The sequence below is a fragment of the Metarhizium robertsii genome, assembly GCF_000187425.2.
Source record: "Metarhizium robertsii ARSEF 23 chromosome Unknown MAA_Scf_2, whole genome shotgun sequence".
NCBI lineage: Eukaryota > Fungi > Ascomycota > Sordariomycetes > Hypocreales > Clavicipitaceae > Metarhizium > Metarhizium robertsii.
In genome coordinates this window covers 4188464-4210526 of record NW_011942160.1, presented here as the reverse complement: position 1 = coordinate 4210526, position 22063 = coordinate 4188464, and the positions used below count along the sequence as shown (strand labels likewise).

Here is a 22063-nt window from a genome sequence, read left to right as displayed (position 1 = left end):
CCTAAAGTTAAAATTGAATAAGTAGAGTGGAGAAGTATTTCTTCTCCCTCTGTAATAAAAATACTACTAAATTTCTAGAATTCTAGTTGCACACCAGCAATACGGATCATGCGTCCAATAGAAAGGCGGCGACCTCAAGGCGCTAGTCTATAATGAATTGAGCCGTTATTGAAACTTTCGCCGTCATCATGCCCACAGAGACGAACTCGCTGTCCCGCAGTGACACGAACCTGAGGGCCTCTCCACATGCCGTCGTCTCACCCATGTCGCAGCCTGCGCCACGGCCCCCGGTCCAGGACGGCCGGCTTCCGCCGAGGAGAACCGGCAGTTGGCCTGATTTCTGGTGGATCATTATTCCCCGCGTTGGACATGTAAATCCGTCGTTTGCCTTGGCAGACGGCATGATCCACTTTCAACGGCGTCCACTCCCAAGCTGGACATCATCACAAGGTGCATATTAATAACAAGAGGATAAAAGATTTTGCCACCTACACTGCAAACAGTGTAGATGGCTCCTAGTAGTGTAATGGCTCTATCGCTACATATCATCACAAATCACAAATCACAAACCACAATCTACCACCGCGATGGAGCACGCTAGAGTAATAAAAACGAAATCAATTAGACAAGATGGAAATCACTACAAACAGCTAAATACGTTCCAAGCAACACCCAAACTAGAAATGGATACCAGATCGCAGTTCCCCTTGTTTCCTGGTTTTTGGATACTGCACTGCAGTTTCATTATATTACGTGCCCTGTCGGTTTGTACATGTTGTTGTTGTTGTTGTTGTCGCTCGAGCTTCTTATGCGGTGAACTCGACGGCGCGCGTCTTTTCGTCGATGCGCTTGACAAAGGCGCCGGCGTCGATGCTGCGCTTGTCATTCTCCTCCTCGTCGTCGTCGTCGGCGGCGGCGGCGTTGTTGTTGTTGTTGTTGTTGTTCTTGTTGCCCTTGGCGGCGCCCTTTTTGGCGGCATTGCCGGCGCCGGCAGCGTTACCAACGGCGCTGCCAGTGTTGCCAGTGTTGCCAGTGTTGCCGGTGTTGGTGCCGGCGTTCGTGCCAGCAGCAGCGTTAGGAGCAGCAGCATTGGGAGCAGCAGCATTGGGAGCAGTGCCGTTGTTGGCGCCAGCCTCCTGGACCATCTGGACGGGCACGACGCCGCCAAAGGGACCAGCACGAGCCGGGTTCTGGCACCGGACCAGGCAGACATTCTCCTGGCCAGCGACCTGACCCGTGCACTGCTGGCCGGCGGGAATGGCAGCGGTGAGCGGGTGGTCGGAGGCGTTGCCGTCGTTGTTGCGGCCGCGCTGGTTGCCCTCGACGTTCTCGGTGACCTGGATGTTCTTCCAGTTCTGGGCGGTGCCGTCCGAGTTGATCATGCAGGTGTAGGGCCCGGCGCCGTCGCCGTTGACCTGGTGCAGCGTCATCTGGAGGTTGCCGCCGGGCGTGACCTGCGGGAGCTGGCCGCCCATCTCGGACATGATGGCCTGCGTGCCCGACTCGACGTCGTTGCTGCCGGCGCCCACCGTCTCGCCCACCGTCTTGGCCGACGCGCCGCGGAACCGCGTGGCGTCCTGCTGGAAGGGGTTGCGGCGCGTGCCGTCACGGGGGGTCGACGAGTCGATGCCCAGCGCCCTGCCGACGCCGCCTGCGTTGCCGACGGCGTTGGTGATGGCTGCGTGGCCCGAGACGAGCTGGGCCGCGAGGAGGGCCGAGGTGGCGAAGATGGCCTTGAAGGACATGTTGTCGGGGGGTTGTTGTCTTGGGTTGTTGCGGGGGAAAGTATTAAAAGTGAATTTTTTTGGAAAGAGAGCTGACCGGCAGGAGATGTCGAAAGATTAGTAGTAGGGTTGAAGAGAAGAGAGAACAAGGAGGATTAGAGAGAAGCTTATAAGTGTTTGGATGGTTGTGAGAGTGATGAGGAGAAGAAGATTGAATCCCAAGCGAGGTCCTCACGATGTTCTTATACTCGAGTGTCGAGGCCGTCTTGGTCGGTTTGGACTTTGGATCGACGCGGCGGATTGGCCTGGTTTCGCGCATCACACAGCCAAGAGAGAAATCGAAACGACGGCAGACTTCCAAAACCCGAACAAACATGACCAAAAGAGATGCCCAGCTCCCGTGCGCCGTGGTGTTTTGGCGGCAGAAGCTCCGTGGCCCCAGACTCCCCACAAGGAAGCAGCTTCTCCCGAGAACATTCAAGGGCACTGAGGGTGGTCATCCTGCTTGCAGTAGAGACGGGCAACTTGAGGCGGTCGTGAAGCCCCCAGCAGAGGCCGTCAAGACGCATCGTGACATGCTGCGTTTCAAGGCTCGTGGTGCCGGGTGTAATCCGGTGCTGAAGCTGACGAGAATTCTGTCTGGGGAGCAACCGTGCAGAGGCGGCGGCCCCGTCTCTGCGTCTCTTTTTACCGTTGGAAACATGGTTAAATTCACAGGGCTGGAAAGGGCTGCATGAGATTCAGCCTTGAGGGCGGGCGCGCCGGGGTTGAGGAGGCGTGAGACGAGAGCGGGAGGCTTCTGGTTGTCCGCCTGGAGAGAGGAGCACGGGGGGATCCGAGGCGTTCGTGTTTTACCAGTCGTGCGCGCGGTGGGAGATGCGAGAGACGGCGTGCTTCGCCAAGCTTGTTTGGTGAGGGTTTTTGGTGTTTGAAAATGGGAGGCGAAATTTCCTCTTTGGGCCAACGGCGGATAAACGGGCCCCGGTCAATGCCCGTGCGGCCGTATCATGGCCCAGCAGTCTGACATGTTCTGCCGGAGACGACGCTCCCTTTTCGCTGCAGACGCGTGTGGGAGGCAATCACGGAGATCAAGAGAGAGGATCAAGGATATGCGGTGGGCCGGCGATCAAATCGATCAAATCGCATCACAGGCGTGCTTTCGGCTGCGGCTCCGAACATGGAGCGGCACGACGTGCGAGATGCACCGGGCGCTGCTGATCAGATTGGCAGGGAAGTGAAATGTCTGTCCTATGCTAATACGATTAACACCACGATTGCGTATTGCATTTGCTGGCGCCGTGGTTCCCGACTTGCGTGTATCCCCTCCCCTCTTGCGATGCTGGCCCTCATCAACACCACGCCCGAGTCTCTCACGCTACCAGACACATCTGCTCCGTCTTGTATAACAGTGTCATGGTTTCACTCCAGGCTCCCCACTCGTCCCGCCGCTACTTCGGCCGACACGAACACCCGTAGCAAAAATGCCCAAACTCGTCCCGCTCTCGGACGCTGTCAAACGTGTCGAGTCTCCAGCCCACCCTTGAAGAACCCCGGCGCCAAGACATGGATGTCTTGATTCCGGATGCAACTGCATGCCATTGTGCATAGTGCATAGTGTGCCCTTCCTTGATTGATTAAGCAGTCATTCATCTCTAGCCAATAACCTACGCAACTCATCCTGCTGGTCTTGCCGCTCCCGTCCCATGACTCGCGGGCCTTCTTTTTGAAGTTGCTGTTCATAGACTGGCCAGATTGTCCGTCTAGCAGCGCCTTTTCTTTGTATTACCAAAGGGCTGGGTCAATACTAGAGCAGGGCCAAAATGCACATGTTGAATCTAGGCGGCCCAGCGCTTTGGGGCAGGAACACCTGTATATCCGTCACTCCCCTCTCCCTAGTTCTAATGTTTAATATATCATCATCATCATCATGACTTATATCTGTAAGCATTCTAGAAGACATGCGTACCATAGAATAACCAAATCGTCTCCATCTCGCCTATTTCGCCTCCTACTCCAGTTCAACCACCACCACCACCATCACCACCACGGAGCTCCCTCCAAAGCCAGCACCATGTCTGAAGACGCGCACATGAAACGCCGGCGGGCGGCAAAAGGCTGAGGGGAAGTTTCTTTAAAACCCCGCGGTTACATGTACGCCATTCATTACCTGATATAGACAAACTTCAACGTCGTCAGCCTCATCAGACCGCAGCCCAGTGGAATCGCTGCAACGCCTTGCCAACGGGGCTGTGCCAGCCCGTCTCATTTCCCTCGATTGTAAAGACACTTCGAAAATAGACCCTTCTCGTTGGCCAGGAGCTTTCTTTCCCGAGGGGAATTCATGCACCTGCTCACGTCATGGCGTCGTTGCGTGTGCTGTATCGCCGTCATGCTGCCCTCCACGACGACGACATCCAAGTCCCCCCCAATAAGTATATGCCGAAACTCACTGCAGAGCAGAGATTTCTGCACGAGGTCGCGTCAGATGTCAGGTTTTGACGTCCTTCCTGTGTCTGCTTATACGTTATTCCTACATCACCAGCCGGGATTACTCGTAAATGTGCCCAGGCTCCGAATAGCCCAAGCCATTCTTGCCACACAGAGCGTCTTCTCTCCCCCCCAAGTCTTTTGATAGTAATTACAAGGGGCCATAACTGGGGATTGTGGTCCCGGTAAGAACACTGGGCCATGTCAAGGGTGACATGTTTATCGAGTTTGTCGCCAAGATGGGGTGGTTCAGCCGGAACGCCTTTGCTGGCTCCAACAGCAGCCAGCGCGCCTCCGAGAGAGGCGAGAAAGCACATAATTTGGCGGCTACAGAAGGACCACCACCCCAGACTGCCATGCAGGCCGTGGACAAGGCTATTTTGTGTACATTCTGATATACATGGTACTTGTGCCTCTTCCCCCCCGGGTCAGATATATCATGGACATGCGTATCGTACAAGTGATATCCAGACTCAACGGCAGTGACTGTATCCCTTTCCCTTGAACCATTTCATGTCACCGATTGCCTGCCCCCTTTTCGCTAATTACGTTTCGTTTCCACAAAAAGCGGCAAAAGACTACAACACAGAAATGATGTCTCAGCAGAATCGTCAGCAGCAAACCCACATTCACATCCCTTACATTCTGGTCGCCACGACCACTGCGCACTTCCCGAGATCACCCCAGAAGCCGGGGATTGAGAATAGCCAACTCCCTGATGTGCTCGTCCCAAATCTCCAGAGGATCCCTCTGCGCCACAACGCCGCCCTTCTTCACGCCATACAGGTACGGCTTCTCGTCCGCGTAGCACGCCGTCTCCTGGTCCTCGGGCAGGGTGCCCTCCAGAATGTACGCCTTGGCAATCTCGTCGGTGCAGGCAGACGTATCCCTGGAGGAGTGCCCGTAGCCATGGTGCGCAATCAGCCTCGCGTTCCTACCCATTTCGCTCAAAAGACGCCTCCCGTTGCGCAGGGGCGTGGCGGGATCGTACGTCTCGGCGATGAGGAGGACCGGGTTGCTCAGGCTGCTGTTCAGGTCGCCGCGGTAGACCTCGGCCGGCTCGGGCCAGTAGTCGGTGAAGTGCCTGCAGGGGAAGATGTTTTGGAACCGGGAGTTCCCCGCGATCCACGACCTGGCCGTCATGTTGGCCCACAGGGACTCGTACCAGGCCAGCCCGCCCTCGGGCTCCGGCGCGTCGTACTGGTCGGCGCAGATGACCAGGGTGCCGAGCTCTTCGGACCGCGGCCGCCTGCCGGGCGGAGGCGGCTTCGTGGGGTCGTACCCCCAGACGCTGCGCTCCAGCATGGCCGCCGCGAGCGTCGTGTTGCCGGCCTCCAGCTCGTGGAGCATCTGCGCCAGCGCCGGCCACCCCCTGGCGTTGTACATGGCCCCGTAGAGCAGCCCGACGAGGCTAGAGTATGTGACCAGCGAGGGTCCCGAGGACGCCGTGTACGAGGCGAGCGGGCGTTGGATCAGCGACCGGATCAGGTTGTCCATTCGCTTCTGGAGATGGTCCAGCGTGACGGCGCTTCCATCGACGGGCTTGGCCAGGGCGCAGTGGTCGGGGCCGGCATGGACACATTCTCCCAGGAGCCCGTCGTGGAAGGCGTTGGTCCCGTTGTCCAAGGCGGTCCATCCAAAGCCGCCCAGGACGCGGTGGTCGCGCACGTATTCCGTCCCGTCGAGGATCATGCGGCCCACGCTGCTGGGGAACATGTTGGCGTACGTCTGTCCGATGCCGGTCCCGTAGCTCACCAAGTACCCGGTGAGCGCATCCTCGCCGAGGGCCAGGCGAATCTGTTCCAGGTCGCGCGCGACAAAGGCTGTTGACACGAAGCGCGGGATATCTCCGTGAATCTGCTTACAGGCGCGCAAGATGGAATCGCTCATGGCGTCGAAGAATTCAAGCTGAGCTCGAGGCGACGGCGACGTCTCGCGGTACTGGGACATGCGGACTGCCCAGTGGTCCCTGTCGACATCGTAGGGAAAGCAGGAGATGGCTGGCAGAGAGGCGTTGACTCCGCGAGGGTCCCATCCCAGGACGTCGTACTTGCCGCCGCTCAATCGCTTGGAGATGTCCTCTGAAGATCGCCATGCCATGGAAGTGCCGCTGCCTCCGGGACCGCCTGGTTCAATGACAATGGTGCGTTCGCTCTTGGTGCCGGCACCGTGGCGGGGTTTGCCGTCATGGCGCTTGTGTCCGCGATGAGAAAGCCCCGATACCTGGTACTTGGTCACGGCGAGACGAGAAATCCGCGAGTCTGACTTGTTGGTGTAGTCCAGGGGGACGTCGATGTATCCACAGAGGTAGATGCCGCGACCAGCATACGGGTCGTGATGAGGTGGTCTGGGGTGTCTAGGCTTTCCAGGTCTGCCAGGTCTTCCCGGTTCGTCAGGCTCACCGGGTTCGCGTTTGCCAGGCTTGCCGGGATGGTGAGGGTTGTGATGCCAATGAGGCCTGTGAGGCTCCTCAATATCATTTTCGTGGCCCTCTGTGGCATTTCCCCAGCTCCAGTGTGCTGGGTTGGGGTCAAACCTCTTGGCCCAGGTGCGTTCGGGATGAGGGTCATCCAGGGCTGGCAGGACAGAGTCCTTGGTACATGGAATGAAGTGGAATGGGTCGTGCTTCTCAGGGAACCGGCCAAATGGTGAATGGCGTGGCTGACGATGACACGGGTGAGGCCATCTCCAGTGCGGCAAGTGTGGCCTAAACAGAAGGGACAAGACGGCGACGGCGGCAAAGATTCTGAGAAGACGTCTCCATGGACGCCTTGCTGGGCGGGGAGGAGGCGCGTCTATCTCGTCGTCTGCCTTGCCTCGTTCATTCAGCTCAGGCTCGAGCAGAGGAGCCTTCTCAAGAGGAGCGTTGCCCATGGTCGATGCTGGGCTCTCGTGGGGTTGGGGAGTTGGGAAGAGGACATGCTTGCCGCGAGGGTGACAGCGAGACGAGTTGGTCCCGGAGCTCTCCAACGAGCCTGACGAGATTACGCACACATATGCGCCATCAGAGGCGATGGAACGCCATGGGCAAGGGTCGAGATGGCCCCAACTGGGCTTAGCATCACCGCGTAACAAAGCAAAGGGAACGAGGCGTGGCGCCTGGTGGGAAGCCGAAACTCTGTGAGTCGCCGGCAAAAGTGGAGACTGGAGGAGATTGGATCCGGTACCCGTGTTTGCCGTGCTGCGGCATCGCGTGCCTTCCTAATTTGGATGGAGTCTTCGATTATTGACTCTTTGCGCGCCAGAATGATGATCTTGGCCGAGTCAAAAGGCAAGAAATGTATGTACTTTTCCGGCATTCTAGAGCATTGGTTGGCCAAGGGTCGCAGTCTGCTTCAGGAGATCCAGATTTCCGCAACCGGGATACAACCCAAGAAGTGCGGGGCTGGTTGAGATGGCTGACGATGTGGGAGTTGATATAATGTTCCGTCTAAGCCGCCAGGCCATCCATCGGCATGCGTCGAGTTTCCATCTTGCTCACCATCGCTTGAACCTCCTCATCATGACCCTGAAGCAAGTCGCACATTACGGAACATGGGTGTCGCCCATTGGCGTCGAAGCCACCATTTACAAGAATAGAGCATTGACATCTCCGCGGGTCAATGTAAACGCTCCCCTTTCACGCCGCCCCTGTCCTATATGCCGTCCCAACACTAACCCATTTCACAATTAGAGGCAATCTGGCCGGTCTTTCTTTGTCGAAAGCACCCCAGAAGGCAGGCAGACCATCGTTGCGGTTACGGAAGATGGCCTGAGAGATGTCTTACCTCGTGAATATACTGTGCAGAACCGAGTGTACGAGTACGGCGGCTCTTTGTATGATGTTCTTCCCGACGATCGCCTCATTTTCTCCCATGAAGACGACACAGTTCGTTTGCTTTCACCCGATACCGGCCTGGTCCAATTGGTGGTGCAGAGCGACACCTTGCGGTACTCTAGCTTTTGTGCTCGCCATCCGTCGCCCTGGGTGCTAGCCATTGAAGAGGACCACACATTTACAGACCCATACAAGGTCCAAAACTACATTGTCGCCATCAATGTTGAGACCTCTGCTGTTCAGAGGGTTGTGAGCGGCGCCGACTTCTATTACCTGCCCCAGTTCAGCCCCGACGGCGCACGCGTAAGCTGGGTGGAATGGGATCACCCCAATCTCCCCTTCGCCGCAGGAAAGCTGTATGTCGGCGACTGGACGGCCCAAGGGTCCATTCAAAACGCTCGTCTCATCGCTGGCCAGAACCACGAAAGCGTTGCTGAGCCTCGGTGGGGGCCCGATGGCTCTCTCTTCTACGGCAAAGAGACGGGATCGCATCGCAAGTTGTACCGCATCCCGCCTGGTGGCAGGCCTGAAGAGCTGATTCAACTTGCGGGTTTGGATGATGCCGAGTTTGCCCAAGCAGGGTTGATGGAAGGGAGGTGAGAAGCTTTGTGCGCCCCCCAGCTCGCGAGCCCCTGGAAACTGACATGGGAACCAACCAGCCGAACATTTGTTCCACTTACAGCGGATCTCTTGGTCGCCACAGCGTATATCAACGGCACAAGTCGTCTCATTGCCATCGACATGACAACGGGTTCCTGGAAACCGCTGGCGGATGAGAACGAGCTGTCCGATATCTCGGGCGATGCAGTTGCCAGACTTAGCCATGATTCCGTCTTGGCCATTGGCAGCGGAACTGCCTCACACAAATCCGTGTACAAAGTCGACGTGGCAAATCCCCAAAACAGCAAAGTCCTTCGGAGGGCCTTTGATGAAGAAATTCCAGAGGCAACCTATGCCCGGCCGGAAGCTCTCCGTGTGCGTTCCAACGGACCGCCGTCTAGGGACATCTTTGGCTTCTTGTGGATGCCCCGGAATCCGCATTACACAGCGCCCGCGGGAGAACTCCCGCCGCTGATCATTCACACTCATGGCGGCCCGACAGGACGTATGGGCAGCGGGCTGAACCTTCGAACGCAATACTTCACGTCTCGCGGATATGCCTTTCTGGCGCTCAACTACACCGGATCCATGGGGTATGGCCGGCAGTATCGCGAGTCCCTATTCGGCAACTGGGGCATTGTGGACGCGGCAGATGTGGTTGAATTTGCCGACTATATCGCTGCCTCTGGGCGCGTCGACAGCGGTGCGATAGGCATCACCGGTTCAAGCGCAGGAGGCTACAACACACTGCAGTCGCTGTCACGATACCCAGGAAGATTTGCCGGCGGCGTCTGTGTCAGCGGTATTTCAGATCTGTCGAGTTTTGACGCCGCGACTCACAAGCTCGAATCGGACTATACGGCGGCATTGGTCCTGCATCCCGGTGTAGATGAGGAGGAGAAGCGCAGGATCTTCCGCGAGCGCAGCGCCATGTACCACACTGACGGCTTGACAGCTCCCCTTCTCTTGTTACACGGCCAAGCCGACACCGTGGTGCCTGTTCAACAGGCCAGAATCATTGCCGAAGCCCTCAAGAAGCTGCACCGCGATGTGGAAATCTTTGAAGTCGAACACGAGGGGCACATGTTTTCGAAGCCGTCCAGTGCAAAGCTGTCGCTTTTGCAGGAGGAGAGGTGGTGGAAGAAGACGCTGCTGCGGAAGACTTGACAGACGAATGTCGACGGTCTAATCAGCCCTTTCACAGGATGCATGCCGCCCTTCCTGAGCAAGACGCAAACCGAACGGCTCGTGGCATCGCTCCCCTCCCGCATGGAACCAGGACCCAACCGCCGACGATCGGACCGTTGATGTTGGTGCTCACGATATCGGACAGACACTGCGGCCAGCTGCAACCAGCTGCGAAGACGTGTCAGGTGTCACGAGGTCATGTGTTGGGCATCCTCGTCCCGTCCCAACATTCATTACGCTTTTGTATTCTTTCTGATTCCTTCCCATCGCTCTAGGTAGTCAGTGTACGCTCCTTGATTCTCATCTTTTAAAATTTCCATACCACCACCCACAACGAACAAAGTCTAAAAGGGTAGGTTCTGCCCCTGAACTCGACGCTGCAACGACCACGACAGTTCCTGATTCCCCTTCAGATGACACTCGCCAAGCCTCGAGCGCGGGCGTTGGCCGGTGCCGCTTTGGCTGCGAGTAGCTATTTGGACACGCTGTGCACCAGGGTAAGTCGGCAGAGTGCGTACATTTCGACCACATTTCATTTAGCTAACGGCTGGTGATTTTTCATCAGTGCTACAAACCAGGCCACATTGCCAGGAACTGCCGCCGCATGAGGAAGAAGCGAAAGGCCCGGCGCGGGGGCTTCAAAGACCTTGACGGAGCTTTGTCGTTCATCATCGAACAAGGTGAGAAGAGACGGTTGGCGAGGGAGAAGGAAGGCGAGGATGCTTCCGGGACTACGGTGTCAGGCAACACGGGCACTTCAGCAGGTATGGGTGGCAAGTTTGGCGGCTTTGGCGGCTTTGGAGCCGCAGAGACTTGTCAGACTCCGGGTTTTGGCGTTTTGAGCGTCAGAGTCAACGAGGGCGGTAAATCTGCTCCGGGTATCTTCGACGCCGCAGGTCCTTGCAAGTTTTCGGGTTTCGGTGCTCCCGCCGTTCAAGGCAATAATGGCGGTAAACCTGCTACGGATATCTTCAAGGCCACGGGGACTCCTCAAACGTCCATTTTTGATGTTTTTTCAACTCCTGCAGTCAACAAGGGCAATAACAATGCTGCAGATATTTTCAAAACCAGAGGTACTCCTCAAACATCCGTTTTTGACGTTTTTTCAGACCCTGCCGTCAACGAGGGCAACAACAAGACTACGGACATTTTCAAAGCTAGAGGTACTTCTCAAACATCCATTTTTAACGTTTTTTCAACCCCTTCGGTCAACGAGCGCGGCAAAAATGGTGCGAATGTCTTCAAAACCACCGCCACTCCTCAAAAGTCTGTTTTTGGTATTTAGACTATTAGTCCATGAGGGGCGGCAAACATGCTCTGCATTCGGGAGAGGGGACGAAAGACGATTCAGTGCTGCAAATAGTGCAGAACGATGAAATTGCCTGTATGTCGTAAAGATTGATCATTACTCACAGCCAAGTATTCTATAGCGTTTAAATATACATTACAGGATAGTTATCTCATACACCACAAGATGGCCCCCAAGTCTCCCGAGACAATTCTACCTGCAGAGCGCCAAGCATAGTGATTCAGTAAATAGATGAAATGCCCAAGGCGGTCCAGCGAATCTGCCACAGGCAGAACGACGCCCACGCAACCTCAAAAGACACCCGCTTTGAGACAGCACGCCATGATATCCAGTCGCTTGCCGAGCTTTGGAAATCCATCTTGCCACAGACTGTGTGACGCCAACAAAACGCCCCTCAACTCTCCTCATCCTCAGTCGGCCAGAAGAACCACAAGACCACCATGATAGACTTGATACCCGCGGCCGCCCACAGCGCACCCTGAATGCCAAACGAACTATGCGAAAACAACCCCCCGGCCACGGCGCCAACCAGCAGCAGAGCTGGGGCAGCGGCCCTCCGATTCCTCTCCACGTTGCGGACCTTGAACAGGTCCTGGTCGGAGAACAAGTCGCAGTAGATGCTCGTCAGCACCACGCTCGTCAGGGCATTGTACTTGAGCGCGCGGCTCGTCACGGCCTGCCCGCAAGACTGAAAGGCGACCAGCGCGAGCGGCACCAGGATGGTCCAGCCGACGGCGCGCTCGTCCCCGGGCGCCGGCCAGACGGTCACGACGACGGCAGCCGCGACGATGAGCAGCGCCTGCGCGGCAAACGACGCGCAGAGCACCCACCGCCTCTTGGGGGAGAAGTAGCGGTGGAAGCGCGCGAAGAAGAAGGACCCGACACAGAAGGAGAGCAGGGAAACGCCCGACTTGTACAGGCGTGCGGATACCGGGGGGTTGAAGATGGTCGCGATGCCCAACCCGACAAAGACGGTGTTGCCTACGGTTGTCAGTCTTCTCCTTTGGCTGCTCTGTGTATGTATAAATGAAGCCATGTCGGCTCGTGGATGCGGATTATAAGAGGGCATACACGTACCGGTCTGCATGGAAACAAAGGCACCCCAGACCTGCGTCGACGCACTATCCAGCAAGCCCGTCACGACGTAGCACAGCAACAGGACCAGGTCGGCCCAGGAACGGGACACCTCGGCCGTCATTTGCTTGCGGCATTTTGACAAGAGAGAAGGCGGCGTTGGCTTGCGGCCGAGAAGGGGCTGTTCTTCGTCGGCGATGACGCCGTTGCCGTTGGCGTTGCCGTTCATGATGGGAGCTTGGGTGCTGGAGAGTCGAGACACTACAGACGGATGGGAGGTGCTCGGTGTCGTGATGCTGTTTACCTCGGGGCTTGAGTGATGTGCGCGGCGTGGCATCAATTGATAATACGAGGACTCAGGAGGCTTTTGTCCTAGACGGTTTGTTTCACTGCCGCGTTGGCTTCATGTGCCTGCCGGCGTCAACACGGTCGACAAAACACCCCCCAACGAGCAGCGGAGGTTGAATGCCAGGGCAGCAACGGCAATTGACTTTGCTCACGTCTGGTGCTCATACTAAATAGGCACCCGAGTCTATGTACATACGTGCATGGGACTCGGGAGCAAGCAAGTGGAGGGCCGAGATGGAGCAAGAGCAGGAGGAGGCGGTGGGACTGGCACCTGCCCTGGGTGGATGGATCATGGACCACTCGATCGGATCGGGGAGCTCCGGTCCTCGGCTCCAGCATTTGCAGTCGACAGCTCTGGTTCCCACGCCCTCGGTACAATTGGCATTGATACATAGCTTGCTGATGATTCTTCCCACGTCTGCCCAAGCGTGGATTGCGACATCAGGGATCCAGGGAGCGCAACGTGAAGCTGGCCCTCGGTCGCGGCACGCCCTTTGCATCATGAGGCTGCCTGGTTTTTTTTCGGAGGACCAGGCACGAAAGCACCTCGTGCAGTCTTGCCGTCCGCTGAAAACCAAAACCAAAGCTGATTGATTGCCCTTTGACTCAAGCCCAGCCGTGTCATGCTACGTCCATGGTGGCATCAACAGCCGCCTTAACCGACATCTGGACCCCATGCATGCTGGGCCCGGCTCACCGCGCCGCTGGTACGCAGCTCAGTTCAGTTCTTGGCTGCGTCAAACATGATTGATGTCTTTCCTTCAGGTTCCCACCAGGTCGTATTTGGCCGCAGCTGTTCCTGCAGTCGAGGGATGCGCCCGGCGCGGAAAAGTAGACGCCGCGGCACCGTCGGCCTGCAAAACAATCCCCAGGCGGCACCGGCGTCACAGCTTGAAGCTTTGCCTGCGACCCCGGTCGTGGCCAGCAAGCCTCCTGCTTCGCGGCCCCTACAAAGCATGGGGGGGAGGGCATTCCAAGGTTCAAGGTCCATTTGAAGCAAATCGGTTGGGGCCGCCATTTGCCCGCTTTGGCTAAACCGCGTAAAACAAGCCATCCGTGGGAAAACGTCATGGGTCAAGGGATGGCATGGCAAGGCAGCATGGCATGGGAATGGCTAGGACTGGACCGAGACACGTCTGGAGCTTCGCATGTCGCCATCCTGCGTAGCTCTGGTAGCTTGGGTGGCGCTTTTATAAGGCGCTTTTCTCCTGTTGCGCAACCGTGCTGTTTTCCCCATCTCTCATGGATTGTTTCCACCGACTGCGTTTGTGTGGTTTGTATTGACAGCTTGACAAGCTCCCGAGTCCCGATCAGACATCTTGTAATACCACAAGCGGGTGTACATCAACACGCCGTTACCACCACCACCACCACCACCACACACCCAGTCCGCACCATTGCTGTCCACTCTAGCCCAAGATGAAGCTCACCTCGGCTCATTTGCTGCTCGCGGGAGCCGTTGAGCTCTGCGGCGCCCTGCCTCACTACGACAGCCCCCAGCAGCGGCTCGCCAAGGGCCTCTCGCTGACGGGCAAATACGCCAAAGACAATCCTTACACTCCGGACCACAGCGATCCTCACGACCATGCCATTGACGCCATTGGCAAAGGCCTCGATCCCCGGCCGTGGCGCAACGGCGACGGCGCTACCGTCCTCGGCCCATACAACCGCGACCGGTCGCGCCAGAGCCCCGACATGATCCGGCCGCCAAGTACAGACCATGGCAACATTCCGAACATGCGATGGAGCTACACGGATTCCCATGTGCGGATTGAGGTGCGTTGCAATTTATCCCGTCATCATCATCACCCTCCTTCTCTTGTACTAACTAATCCGGTGTGGGCGGTAGGAGGGCGGATGGACAAGGCAAACTACGGTTCGTGAGCTTCCCACCAGCATCGAGCTTGCCGGCGTCAACATGCGCCTGGACACCGGCGTCATCCGCGAGCTGCACTGGCACAAGGAAGCCGAGTGGGCGTACGTGCTCGAGGGCGAGGTCCGCGTCACGGCCCTGGACTACGAGGGCGGCAACTTCATGGACGACCTGAAGAAGGGCGACCTGTGGTACTTTCCCAGCGGCGTGCCTCATTCTCTGCAGGGCCTGGGCGAAAACGGCACCGAGTTTCTGCTCATCTTTGACGACGGCCGCTTCTCTGAGGAATCTACCTTTATCCTGACCGACTGGCTAGGTAAGCCCGCCTATCTACTATGCCCCGAACGGTCTGGAAGCTCAACAAGGCCCTGTACGGTCTGCAGCAATCACCAAGAATTTGGCACGAAACCCTCACGAAGTTCCTACTGGGCCTTGAGAAACACGCTATGTCCTGGGTGGACTGCGTAAAGCCTAGGCCCAGTAGGAACTTTGTGAGGGTTTCGTGCCAGATTCTTGGTGATTGCTTCAGACCGTACAGGGCCTTGTTGAGCTCTCTCTCTCTCTCGACTCTTGACGTAGAACCAAAAAAAAAAAAAAAAAAAAACAGCCAAGTCGACTAACACAAGCCCTCCATCCAGCACACACGCCCAAGTCCGTCATCGCCAAAAACTTCAGGCTCGACCCCCAAGTGTTTGCCCACCTCCCCGCCGGCGAAAAGTACATCTTCCAGGGCTCGCAGCCCGGCGCCATTGACCAGGAGCGCCCGTCGGGCAAGCACGTCAAGAAGTCGCAGTACCAGTTCACGCACCGGATGCTGGACCAGGAGCCCAAGCAGACGTCGGGCGGGCTCGTCCGCATCACCGACTCGACCAACTTCCCCATCGCGCAGACGGTGGCGGCGGCGCACGTCATCATCGAGCCCGGGGCGCTGCGCGAGATGCACTGGCACCCGACGGCCGACGAGTGGTCCTTCTTCATCCGCGGCCGCGCGCGCGTGACCGTCTTCGCGGCCGAGGGCAACGCGCGCACCTTTGACTACGTCCCCGGCGACGTGGGCATCGTGCCCAAGAACATGGGCCACTTTGTCGAGAACATTGGCGACGAGCCCGTCGAGATGCTCGAGGTCTTTCGCGCCGACAAGTTTAGAGACTTTTCCCTGTTCCAGTGGATGGGCGAGACGCCGCGGCGCATGGTGGTCGACCACTTGTTTGCCGGCGACGAGGACAACGGCCGCAAGTTTTGGGAGGCCGTTAGGGACGCGGAGAAGGACGAGGTCAAGCAGCCGGGGGATGTGGATGACGACGCTGAGGAGGAGTAGGAGTTTTAGGACTGGCGTTGTCGAGAGATGGGGAGTCTACGTTTGATGATGCCCTGTTTGCAGAGACGGAAAGATGGGAGATGGTCGCTTTGACAGACACGCTGCATGCCTATCTACACTTGTACATACTTGACGCCGCAGAATAGCCAATTTTCATGAGCTCCATTGTCAACTATAGAACGGCGCGTCTTGCGCGTCTGCTTGCCAGTTTGCACGGTGCATCACGAGTCCATCACCGACTCGGAACATGGAGGTCTGAATAACCGGCGACGTCCGCTTTCGGCGGGAGCAGCCCGGCATCATGAAGTGGATCCGCCGGCGCCCAAATCAAGTCCCGCCCGGCGCTCGTCCGCCCGAAACGACAAAGAGACGCCAATATGAGCGACGGAGTTGAGTCGGCATGTTGGGGGACGTAAAAGGCTCTTTCCCTGGTGGTCATTCGCTCGGCGATCCAACCAGTGCCGACCACACTTGCCACAGCCCAGTCTATCCAAGTCATGCATTGTCTCGGGGCCAACGTTTGTTTCAAGGTGCGAGGCAGTCAAGTTTCTTTCACCGCCGATCCTACCGCGACGATCGAGACACGCAGTCGCAGGGAGGGGCATGTGAAGCAATCGCCAGAATGCCGGCTAAATATAGCCAGCACCGGTCAGTATGTACACGCTGGCATGGGCATGGGCATGGGCATTGTTGCTGATGCACGTCAGAAAACGAAACTGGATAACCTCGGCACGTCATTTTTTCCTTGGCCGGGCGGCAAGTGCGAACACGTCGACAGGAATTGATGACTTGGCACCCACACACACGACGGCAGTCGTCATCGAAACGGCGTGGGCTCAGAATTCGGACGTAAATCGGCATTGTCGAACTTTCCCCCCACGCATGAGCATGAATTCTGGGGAAGAGGTCTGTTTGGCATTCATGCAAGCGACGAGCCAACCACCAACGACGGACCCTCGTGTCAAAGGCATCACTGGGGAGTCCAAGGAACTGAGTTGGGGGGTCAGAAATCGATGAGGCATTGACTGGAAACGCCAGCGGCATGCCATGCTGCTCAGCACCGCCTCGCCGTATCCCTTGACCAGAGTTGCATTATCGCCGGCAAGAGCCTCAAAGCTGCTTGATGCAGCGACATTGCCCATCTCCCGACGCAAGACACGGCAAACGGGTGGTAGCGAGCAGACGCCCAGATAGCCATGCCGCGGTCGGTGCAACGCGGGTTTGGCGTCCCGATGCGTCTATTCGCAATTTGTACAACCCCCCCGAGAATCACGGCAGTCCCCTTGCTTCGCCTTAACCCTGGGAGTTTTGTATTTCAGCTCGAGAAGAGAGTGGAGAGCGTTCAATTTTCCCCCCGCTCGAGAACCCTCACCGGCTATTATGTATACAGGGCCTGCCGTTGGCCAAGGTTGCCCTTCGATCGTCGGCTCCGTCGATTGGCTTTATTTTAGAGGCCGGTCCATGGCTGGCGGCCCGGGGGTGCGTTTATTGAGTGGTCGAGGCCGCCACATGGGAAATCCAGATTCCCTTTCTGATATGTGACAGAGTGCGGACGTGAGACGCTGTGGCCCAATGGGCGGTCTGTACAAGGCAAAGCACCGCCCAAGTCTCACTCAATGCATGTATGCAATGGCACCCTGCAGGAAAGGCCTCTGGTGTCTGGTTATTTCCAGACATGGCAAGTCCCTGCTCTCGGCGTGCTCTGGCCAGGCGCCTCTGTGGGGGTTTTGCCACGACGCGGCCCCCCGTCATCGACATGGGAACTGAATCGATTGGACGCTTACTGGGCGCTGCTCTGCTCCAGATGATGATGGGAGGGGCCGCGAGTCCCTGCCGCGTTCCATCGATCGGCCAGGGAGGCGACGGTCCAACGTCGAGCCAGATCGGGGGGTGGAAGCCGCCTCTATTCAGAGAAACGAAAAAGCATCGAGACACGCAAACACGCCACGGCTCCCACGATGGACGTCTTGTTCGCTTTCTGAGCCAGCAGAATGCCCGGACCGGACGCTCCGTCTGCGGCGGCTGCGACACGCAGCGTTGCAACTCGACAGGACGACATCTCCCCAGCCATTGACACGTCAAATTTTCCGTTGCATCCAGTCGCATAGAACGGCAATGAGCTCGTCACTTATCATAGCGTTGCATTGCTATGACCGACTATCTGGCTCCAAAACGGCCCCATGGCTCCTGGGCCTGCATCCTCGGATGGGACGGCACCTCGCGCTGCTTGCCAATGCCAACTTGGGACATCAGACATGACATCACCTGCTCATATAGCCGCGAGAACAAACCCGTGTAAATTGCGCCTGGCTTTGGTGGTTTGTGAAGTGAGTTTGACCATCAACCCGGCGACCGACTTGTACGCCGTCTGGTTGGCATCAATAGGCAAACCAAGGAACCACGAGTTGCTTGCCCTTTTGCTCCCATCTTGCCGCAGAAATACGCTACAGGGCAGTCCTATCGAGGGGAAGCCAGCCACACTCAAAATCACCGGCCTCGGCTGGCGGCAGTATTGGACATTTCCGTGTCGGATCGCAGCTGCGAGACAGAGCAAATCGCCTGCTCACCCGCGGCCCATTCCATTCGAGTAGCGCCCAAAGAAACCTGACCTTGGACTCTAGTAGTGTATTCCATGGCCTTGTACTCGTTTTGCCACCAACCTCTGGTTTCCAGCTCCGCCGTGTATGTTGACGGCGGGTGTCTGTCGCTTCTATAGCAGCTTCACCCGCCCCAAACGCCCTTCGTCCGTTGACAAGTCGCTGGCAGAAACCCACGTGATGGGGCCAAAGAAGAGACGACAATCCCCGGATCGCAGGTACCGAGATGGGCGAGTCCAGATCGACTCCCGTCTCTCGGCATCGCTATCCGGCCAGCTTTGCACAGAAACAGCAGCATACCTGCCGCTGCGGATCCCAGTGAAACAAGACACAGCATGGGAAACAAACTCGCACAAGTAGTAACTACTCCCTATCGCCCTAACATGCCACGCATTTCCAAAGTAGTTGCCAGACCGCGACTGTCGTCCTCCCTGGGTGGACGCGGCGCCGTCTCCAGGGCTGGCCGGTGGTCATGAGGAGCCGGATATACGCCTCCCGCCCAACGACCAAGGCAGCTGCGTCGATCGCATTTGTCTTTTGCGTGCGTGTGTGTTATTTTTTGCCCTCTCGTCACACCCATCCAGGTGCTGCGGCGTCGCATCTGACACGATGTTAGGTATAAGGCTGCACACCACGGTCTGTGCAAAACGACTCGCTGGCCACGCCGGCCGGCTAAAGCACAGCCAAGCTCCCGGCGCTATAAGTCTCCAATGTAGATGGGAAGATTTGACCGGCCGTTTGCCATTCGTTCCTGAGTGGCTTCCCCTCTCCCGGGCACCGTGGACGGCGTTTGCCTTGGGTCCGAGTGGGCGGCGCAGAGCCCAGGACGCACTTATATATCAACCACATGGTCCGCGGAGCATGGCGTTGCTTCTAGAACCGCACTCCTTTTTATTTACAAGCAAGCGTTTACTTTGAAAAACTCGCAAAGATTCGACCTTGACGGGTCTGTAGCTGCGGGAAACTGTGAACCGCCTCCGACTTGCCGAGTATCCCCCCCCCCCTCGCGCAGCCATTACCTGCTCTGCTCTCCGTCATGAAGAGCTTGTCCCAGATCAAGGACGGTGTGGCCGCGTCTTTCCGGACGGACCCGACCATCAATCGCGTCAGGGGCTGGGTTGGCCCGGCGTCGAGGAGGCTTCCGTCCGCGACGGCAGAGTATCTCGCCGAGAAGCTCCCCGTCGCGCAGTGGCTGCCTCACTACGACCTCCGATGGCTTCTGCGAGACTTGATCGCCGGCGTCACGGTGGGCGTGATGCTTATCCCCCAGGGGCTGGCGTACGCCAAAATCGCCACGGTGCCCATCGCCAACGGCCTCTACGCGAGCTGGTTCCCGCCGCTGCTGTACTTTTTCCTGGGCACATCGCGCGAGCTGTCCGCGGGGCCGACCTCGATCCTCGGCCTCTTGACGGCGGAGGCGGTGGAAGACTTGTCCAGGCAGGGCTACCGGCCGGCCGACATTTCCGCCGCCATGGCCTTCATGGTCGGCGTCTACGCCCTGGCCGTCGGGCTGCTGAAGCTCGGCTTCCTCTTGGACTTTGTCTCGGCGCCTGTGCTGACGGGCTGGATCTCGGCCGTGGCCATTGTCATTGGCCTCGGCCAGGTCGGCTCCCTGGTTGGGCTTGATCTGCCCCCCGACGTGCCGGGCATCATCCACGGCTTCTTCGCCCACATTCGCGGCGTCAAACCGCTCACGCTCGCCATCGGCCTGACCGGCCTGGCGTTTCTGCTGGTCCTGGAGCAGGTTGGCAAGCGGAACAAGAAGGGCAAGTACGTCAAGTTTGTGTGCACGAGCAGGGCCGTGATTCTTCTCGTCGTCTACACCCTCATCAGCTACTTGTGCAACCGCGGCCGGGGAAAGGATCTGCTCTGGGCCGTCACCAAAGTAGATACGCATGGGTTGCCGGCTCCTCGTCCGCACGATCCCGCCCTGTTGAAAAAGGTGGCCGTGAGGGCGTTTGCGCCGCTCATCGCCATGTCGGTCGAGCACCTGGGCGTCGGTAAAGCATTCGGCCTAAGGGGCGACTACAGCATCGACAAGAGCCAAGAGTTGGTCTTTCTCGGCGTCAACAACATGGTCAACAGCCTGTTTGGCGCCCAGGCAACCGGCGGAGCGATGAGCCGGACTGCCGTCAATTCCGATTGCAACGTTCACAGCCCCGTCAACTTCCTCTTTACAGGCGGGCTCATCGTGCTGACGCTGTACGAGCTGGCTCCCGCTCTGTACTGGATTCCAAAGGCTACTCTGTCTGCCATCATTGTAGGTCCTCTCCGACTCGTCATGTTGTGACCCCGATGTGCCAACCTTCGTTCCGACTTTGGTCCAGACGGCCGAGTTTGAGCTGCACATAGCGACAATGGGGAGAGCAAGTTGGAAACCAGCTAACAGGTGTTAGATCATGGCAGTTGCCCATTTGGTTGCCCGACCGAGCCAGTTCTACCGGTTCTGGAAGATGTCCTTTGTGGACTTTGTAGGTTCCCAACTCGCGCTCTGGGTCACGCTTTTCACGTCTACGGAAATCGGCCTGGCTGCTGCCGTTGGCTTCAGCATCGTGTATACCCTGCTTCGTCTTGCGTTCCCGCGCTGGATCGGGCTTTCTCACCTCGAAACGGAAAACAACCACGTCTCCCTGCCTTGCGCCGGCGCGGCCTCAACCGGTGTTGACGTCCCGGCCGAAGCATACCTCGTTCAGTACACCGACGACATCCTATTCCCAAACGCGGAGCGTGTCAAGGCTGCCATTATTCAATCAGTCAAAGTACATTTCGATCCGGCCTCAGATGCCAACGTGGTTGTGGACAAGAGCAGGCGGACATGGAATCCGGCGACCAAGAAGCAAATCATCAAGATTCGAAAGAGGAAGGGCATCACGGCGTTTAGCGGAGATGAGACACCGCTTCGACGAGTTGTTCTGGATTTCGGACGAGTGTCCTTTATTGATACTACGGGCGTCTTTTCCATAATTGAATTAAAGATGGAGCTGCGCAGGTATATCGGACAGGATCTGGAATTCCGATTTGTCGGCATGGTGGATGCCGTCAAGGAGAGATTTGACCGTTCAGGGTGGGAATTTGCTTCTCCTGGGCGCCAGCGCGCCGAGGCTGCCGACGTTGTGTATTCGTCCATCGACATGGCGCTGTGGCATCCGGGGAAATCTGACGACAAGGACGACCTGTCCAAGGAGAAGGCTCTGGATGCGTGAGTTTCGAGGTCTGATTTCACACTCTGAACCATTGTGTATTTTTCAAGCACGTTATTTCTTGTTTCAATATCATATGAATCTTTTCAACTGTAGGTTCACTCTACGCAAGCATAAATACCATTGATATCATCAGTCTTAGACCTCACTCATTTCAGGTCCGGGGAGGCGGGTGATACCTGACTTTGGCCCTCCTCCATCTTGACACTACACCAGGGGATGAAGATGGGCATGGAACACGCGGACCTTGGAATGCCACTAATTTGGCGCAACCACGCCCATACTTTTGCCCTGCGTCGTATAACTAGCGTAGTCGTCGGTGAGACGCAAGTGGTTGTCCACACTCGCCGACAAAGGTACCGACGCGAACGGTCTGCGGGAGACGCTATTCCACGATGGCATCGGACTTAAGTCGGTGTCGGTTGGGACCTAACATGGTCTGGTATCAATCAATGTATCCCGCCCTGCTGTGCTGGCAAGTGCTGGCCTGGGCTTTAACCCGGGTCAGGAAACGCCGTGGCATGGTTC

The 22063-nt window shown here is 57.4% G+C and overlaps 7 protein-coding genes across 7 annotated transcripts; 4 read left to right on the top strand and 3 right to left on the bottom strand.

The window, feature by feature from the left end:
* Window positions 1–806: 806 nt before the first annotated feature.
* Window positions 807–1745, bottom strand: MAA_05223 (CAS1 protein; the record flags this gene model as incomplete). Its single annotated transcript, XM_007823221.1, has 1 exon — window positions 807–1745. One exon carries the CDS (start codon window positions 1743–1745, stop codon window positions 807–809), a length of 939 nt encoding a protein of 312 aa, XP_007821412.1.
* Window positions 1746–4889: 3144 nt separating this feature from the next.
* On the bottom strand, window positions 4890–7085 carry MAA_05224 (peptidase s33, tripeptidyl-peptidase; the record flags this gene model as incomplete). The annotated part of the gene is made up of 1 exon (XM_007823222.1): window positions 4890–7085. One exon carries the CDS (start codon window positions 7083–7085, stop codon window positions 4890–4892), a length of 2196 nt encoding a protein of 731 aa, XP_007821413.1.
* Window positions 7086–7713: 628 nt separating this feature from the next.
* MAA_05225 (extracellular dipeptidyl-peptidase Dpp4) lies at window positions 7714–9795 on the top strand (the record flags this gene model as incomplete). The annotated part of the gene is made up of 3 exons (XM_007823223.2): window positions 7714–7815; window positions 7885–8624; window positions 8688–9795. 3 exons carry the CDS (start codon window positions 7714–7716, stop codon window positions 9793–9795), a joined length of 1950 nt encoding a protein of 649 aa, XP_007821414.2.
* A 434-nt stretch (window positions 9796–10229) lies between these two features.
* MAA_10850 (uncharacterized protein) lies at window positions 10230–11101 on the top strand (the record flags this gene model as incomplete). Its single annotated transcript, XM_011412769.1, has 2 exons — window positions 10230–10313; window positions 10382–11101. The coding sequence occupies 2 exons, from the start codon at window positions 10230–10232 to the stop codon at window positions 11099–11101; spliced, it is 804 nt and encodes a 267-aa protein (XP_011411071.1).
* A 418-nt stretch (window positions 11102–11519) lies between these two features.
* On the bottom strand, window positions 11520–12428 carry MAA_05226 (DUF1275 domain protein; the record flags this gene model as incomplete). The annotated part of the gene is made up of 1 exon (XM_007823224.1): window positions 11520–12428. One exon carries the CDS (start codon window positions 12426–12428, stop codon window positions 11520–11522), a length of 909 nt encoding a protein of 302 aa, XP_007821415.1.
* Window positions 12429–13966: 1538 nt separating this feature from the next.
* MAA_05227 (oxalate decarboxylase) lies at window positions 13967–15738 on the top strand (the record flags this gene model as incomplete). Its single annotated transcript, XM_007823225.1, has 3 exons — window positions 13967–14323; window positions 14397–14736; window positions 15059–15738. The coding sequence occupies 3 exons, from the start codon at window positions 13967–13969 to the stop codon at window positions 15736–15738; spliced, it is 1377 nt and encodes a 458-aa protein (XP_007821416.1).
* Window positions 15739–19371: 3633 nt separating this feature from the next.
* Window positions 19372–21538, top strand: MAA_05228 (sulfate permease; the record flags this gene model as incomplete). The annotated part of the gene is made up of 2 exons (XM_007823226.1): window positions 19372–20595; window positions 20732–21538. The coding sequence occupies 2 exons, from the start codon at window positions 19372–19374 to the stop codon at window positions 21536–21538; spliced, it is 2031 nt and encodes a 676-aa protein (XP_007821417.1).
* Window positions 21539–22063: the final 525 nt, after the last annotated feature.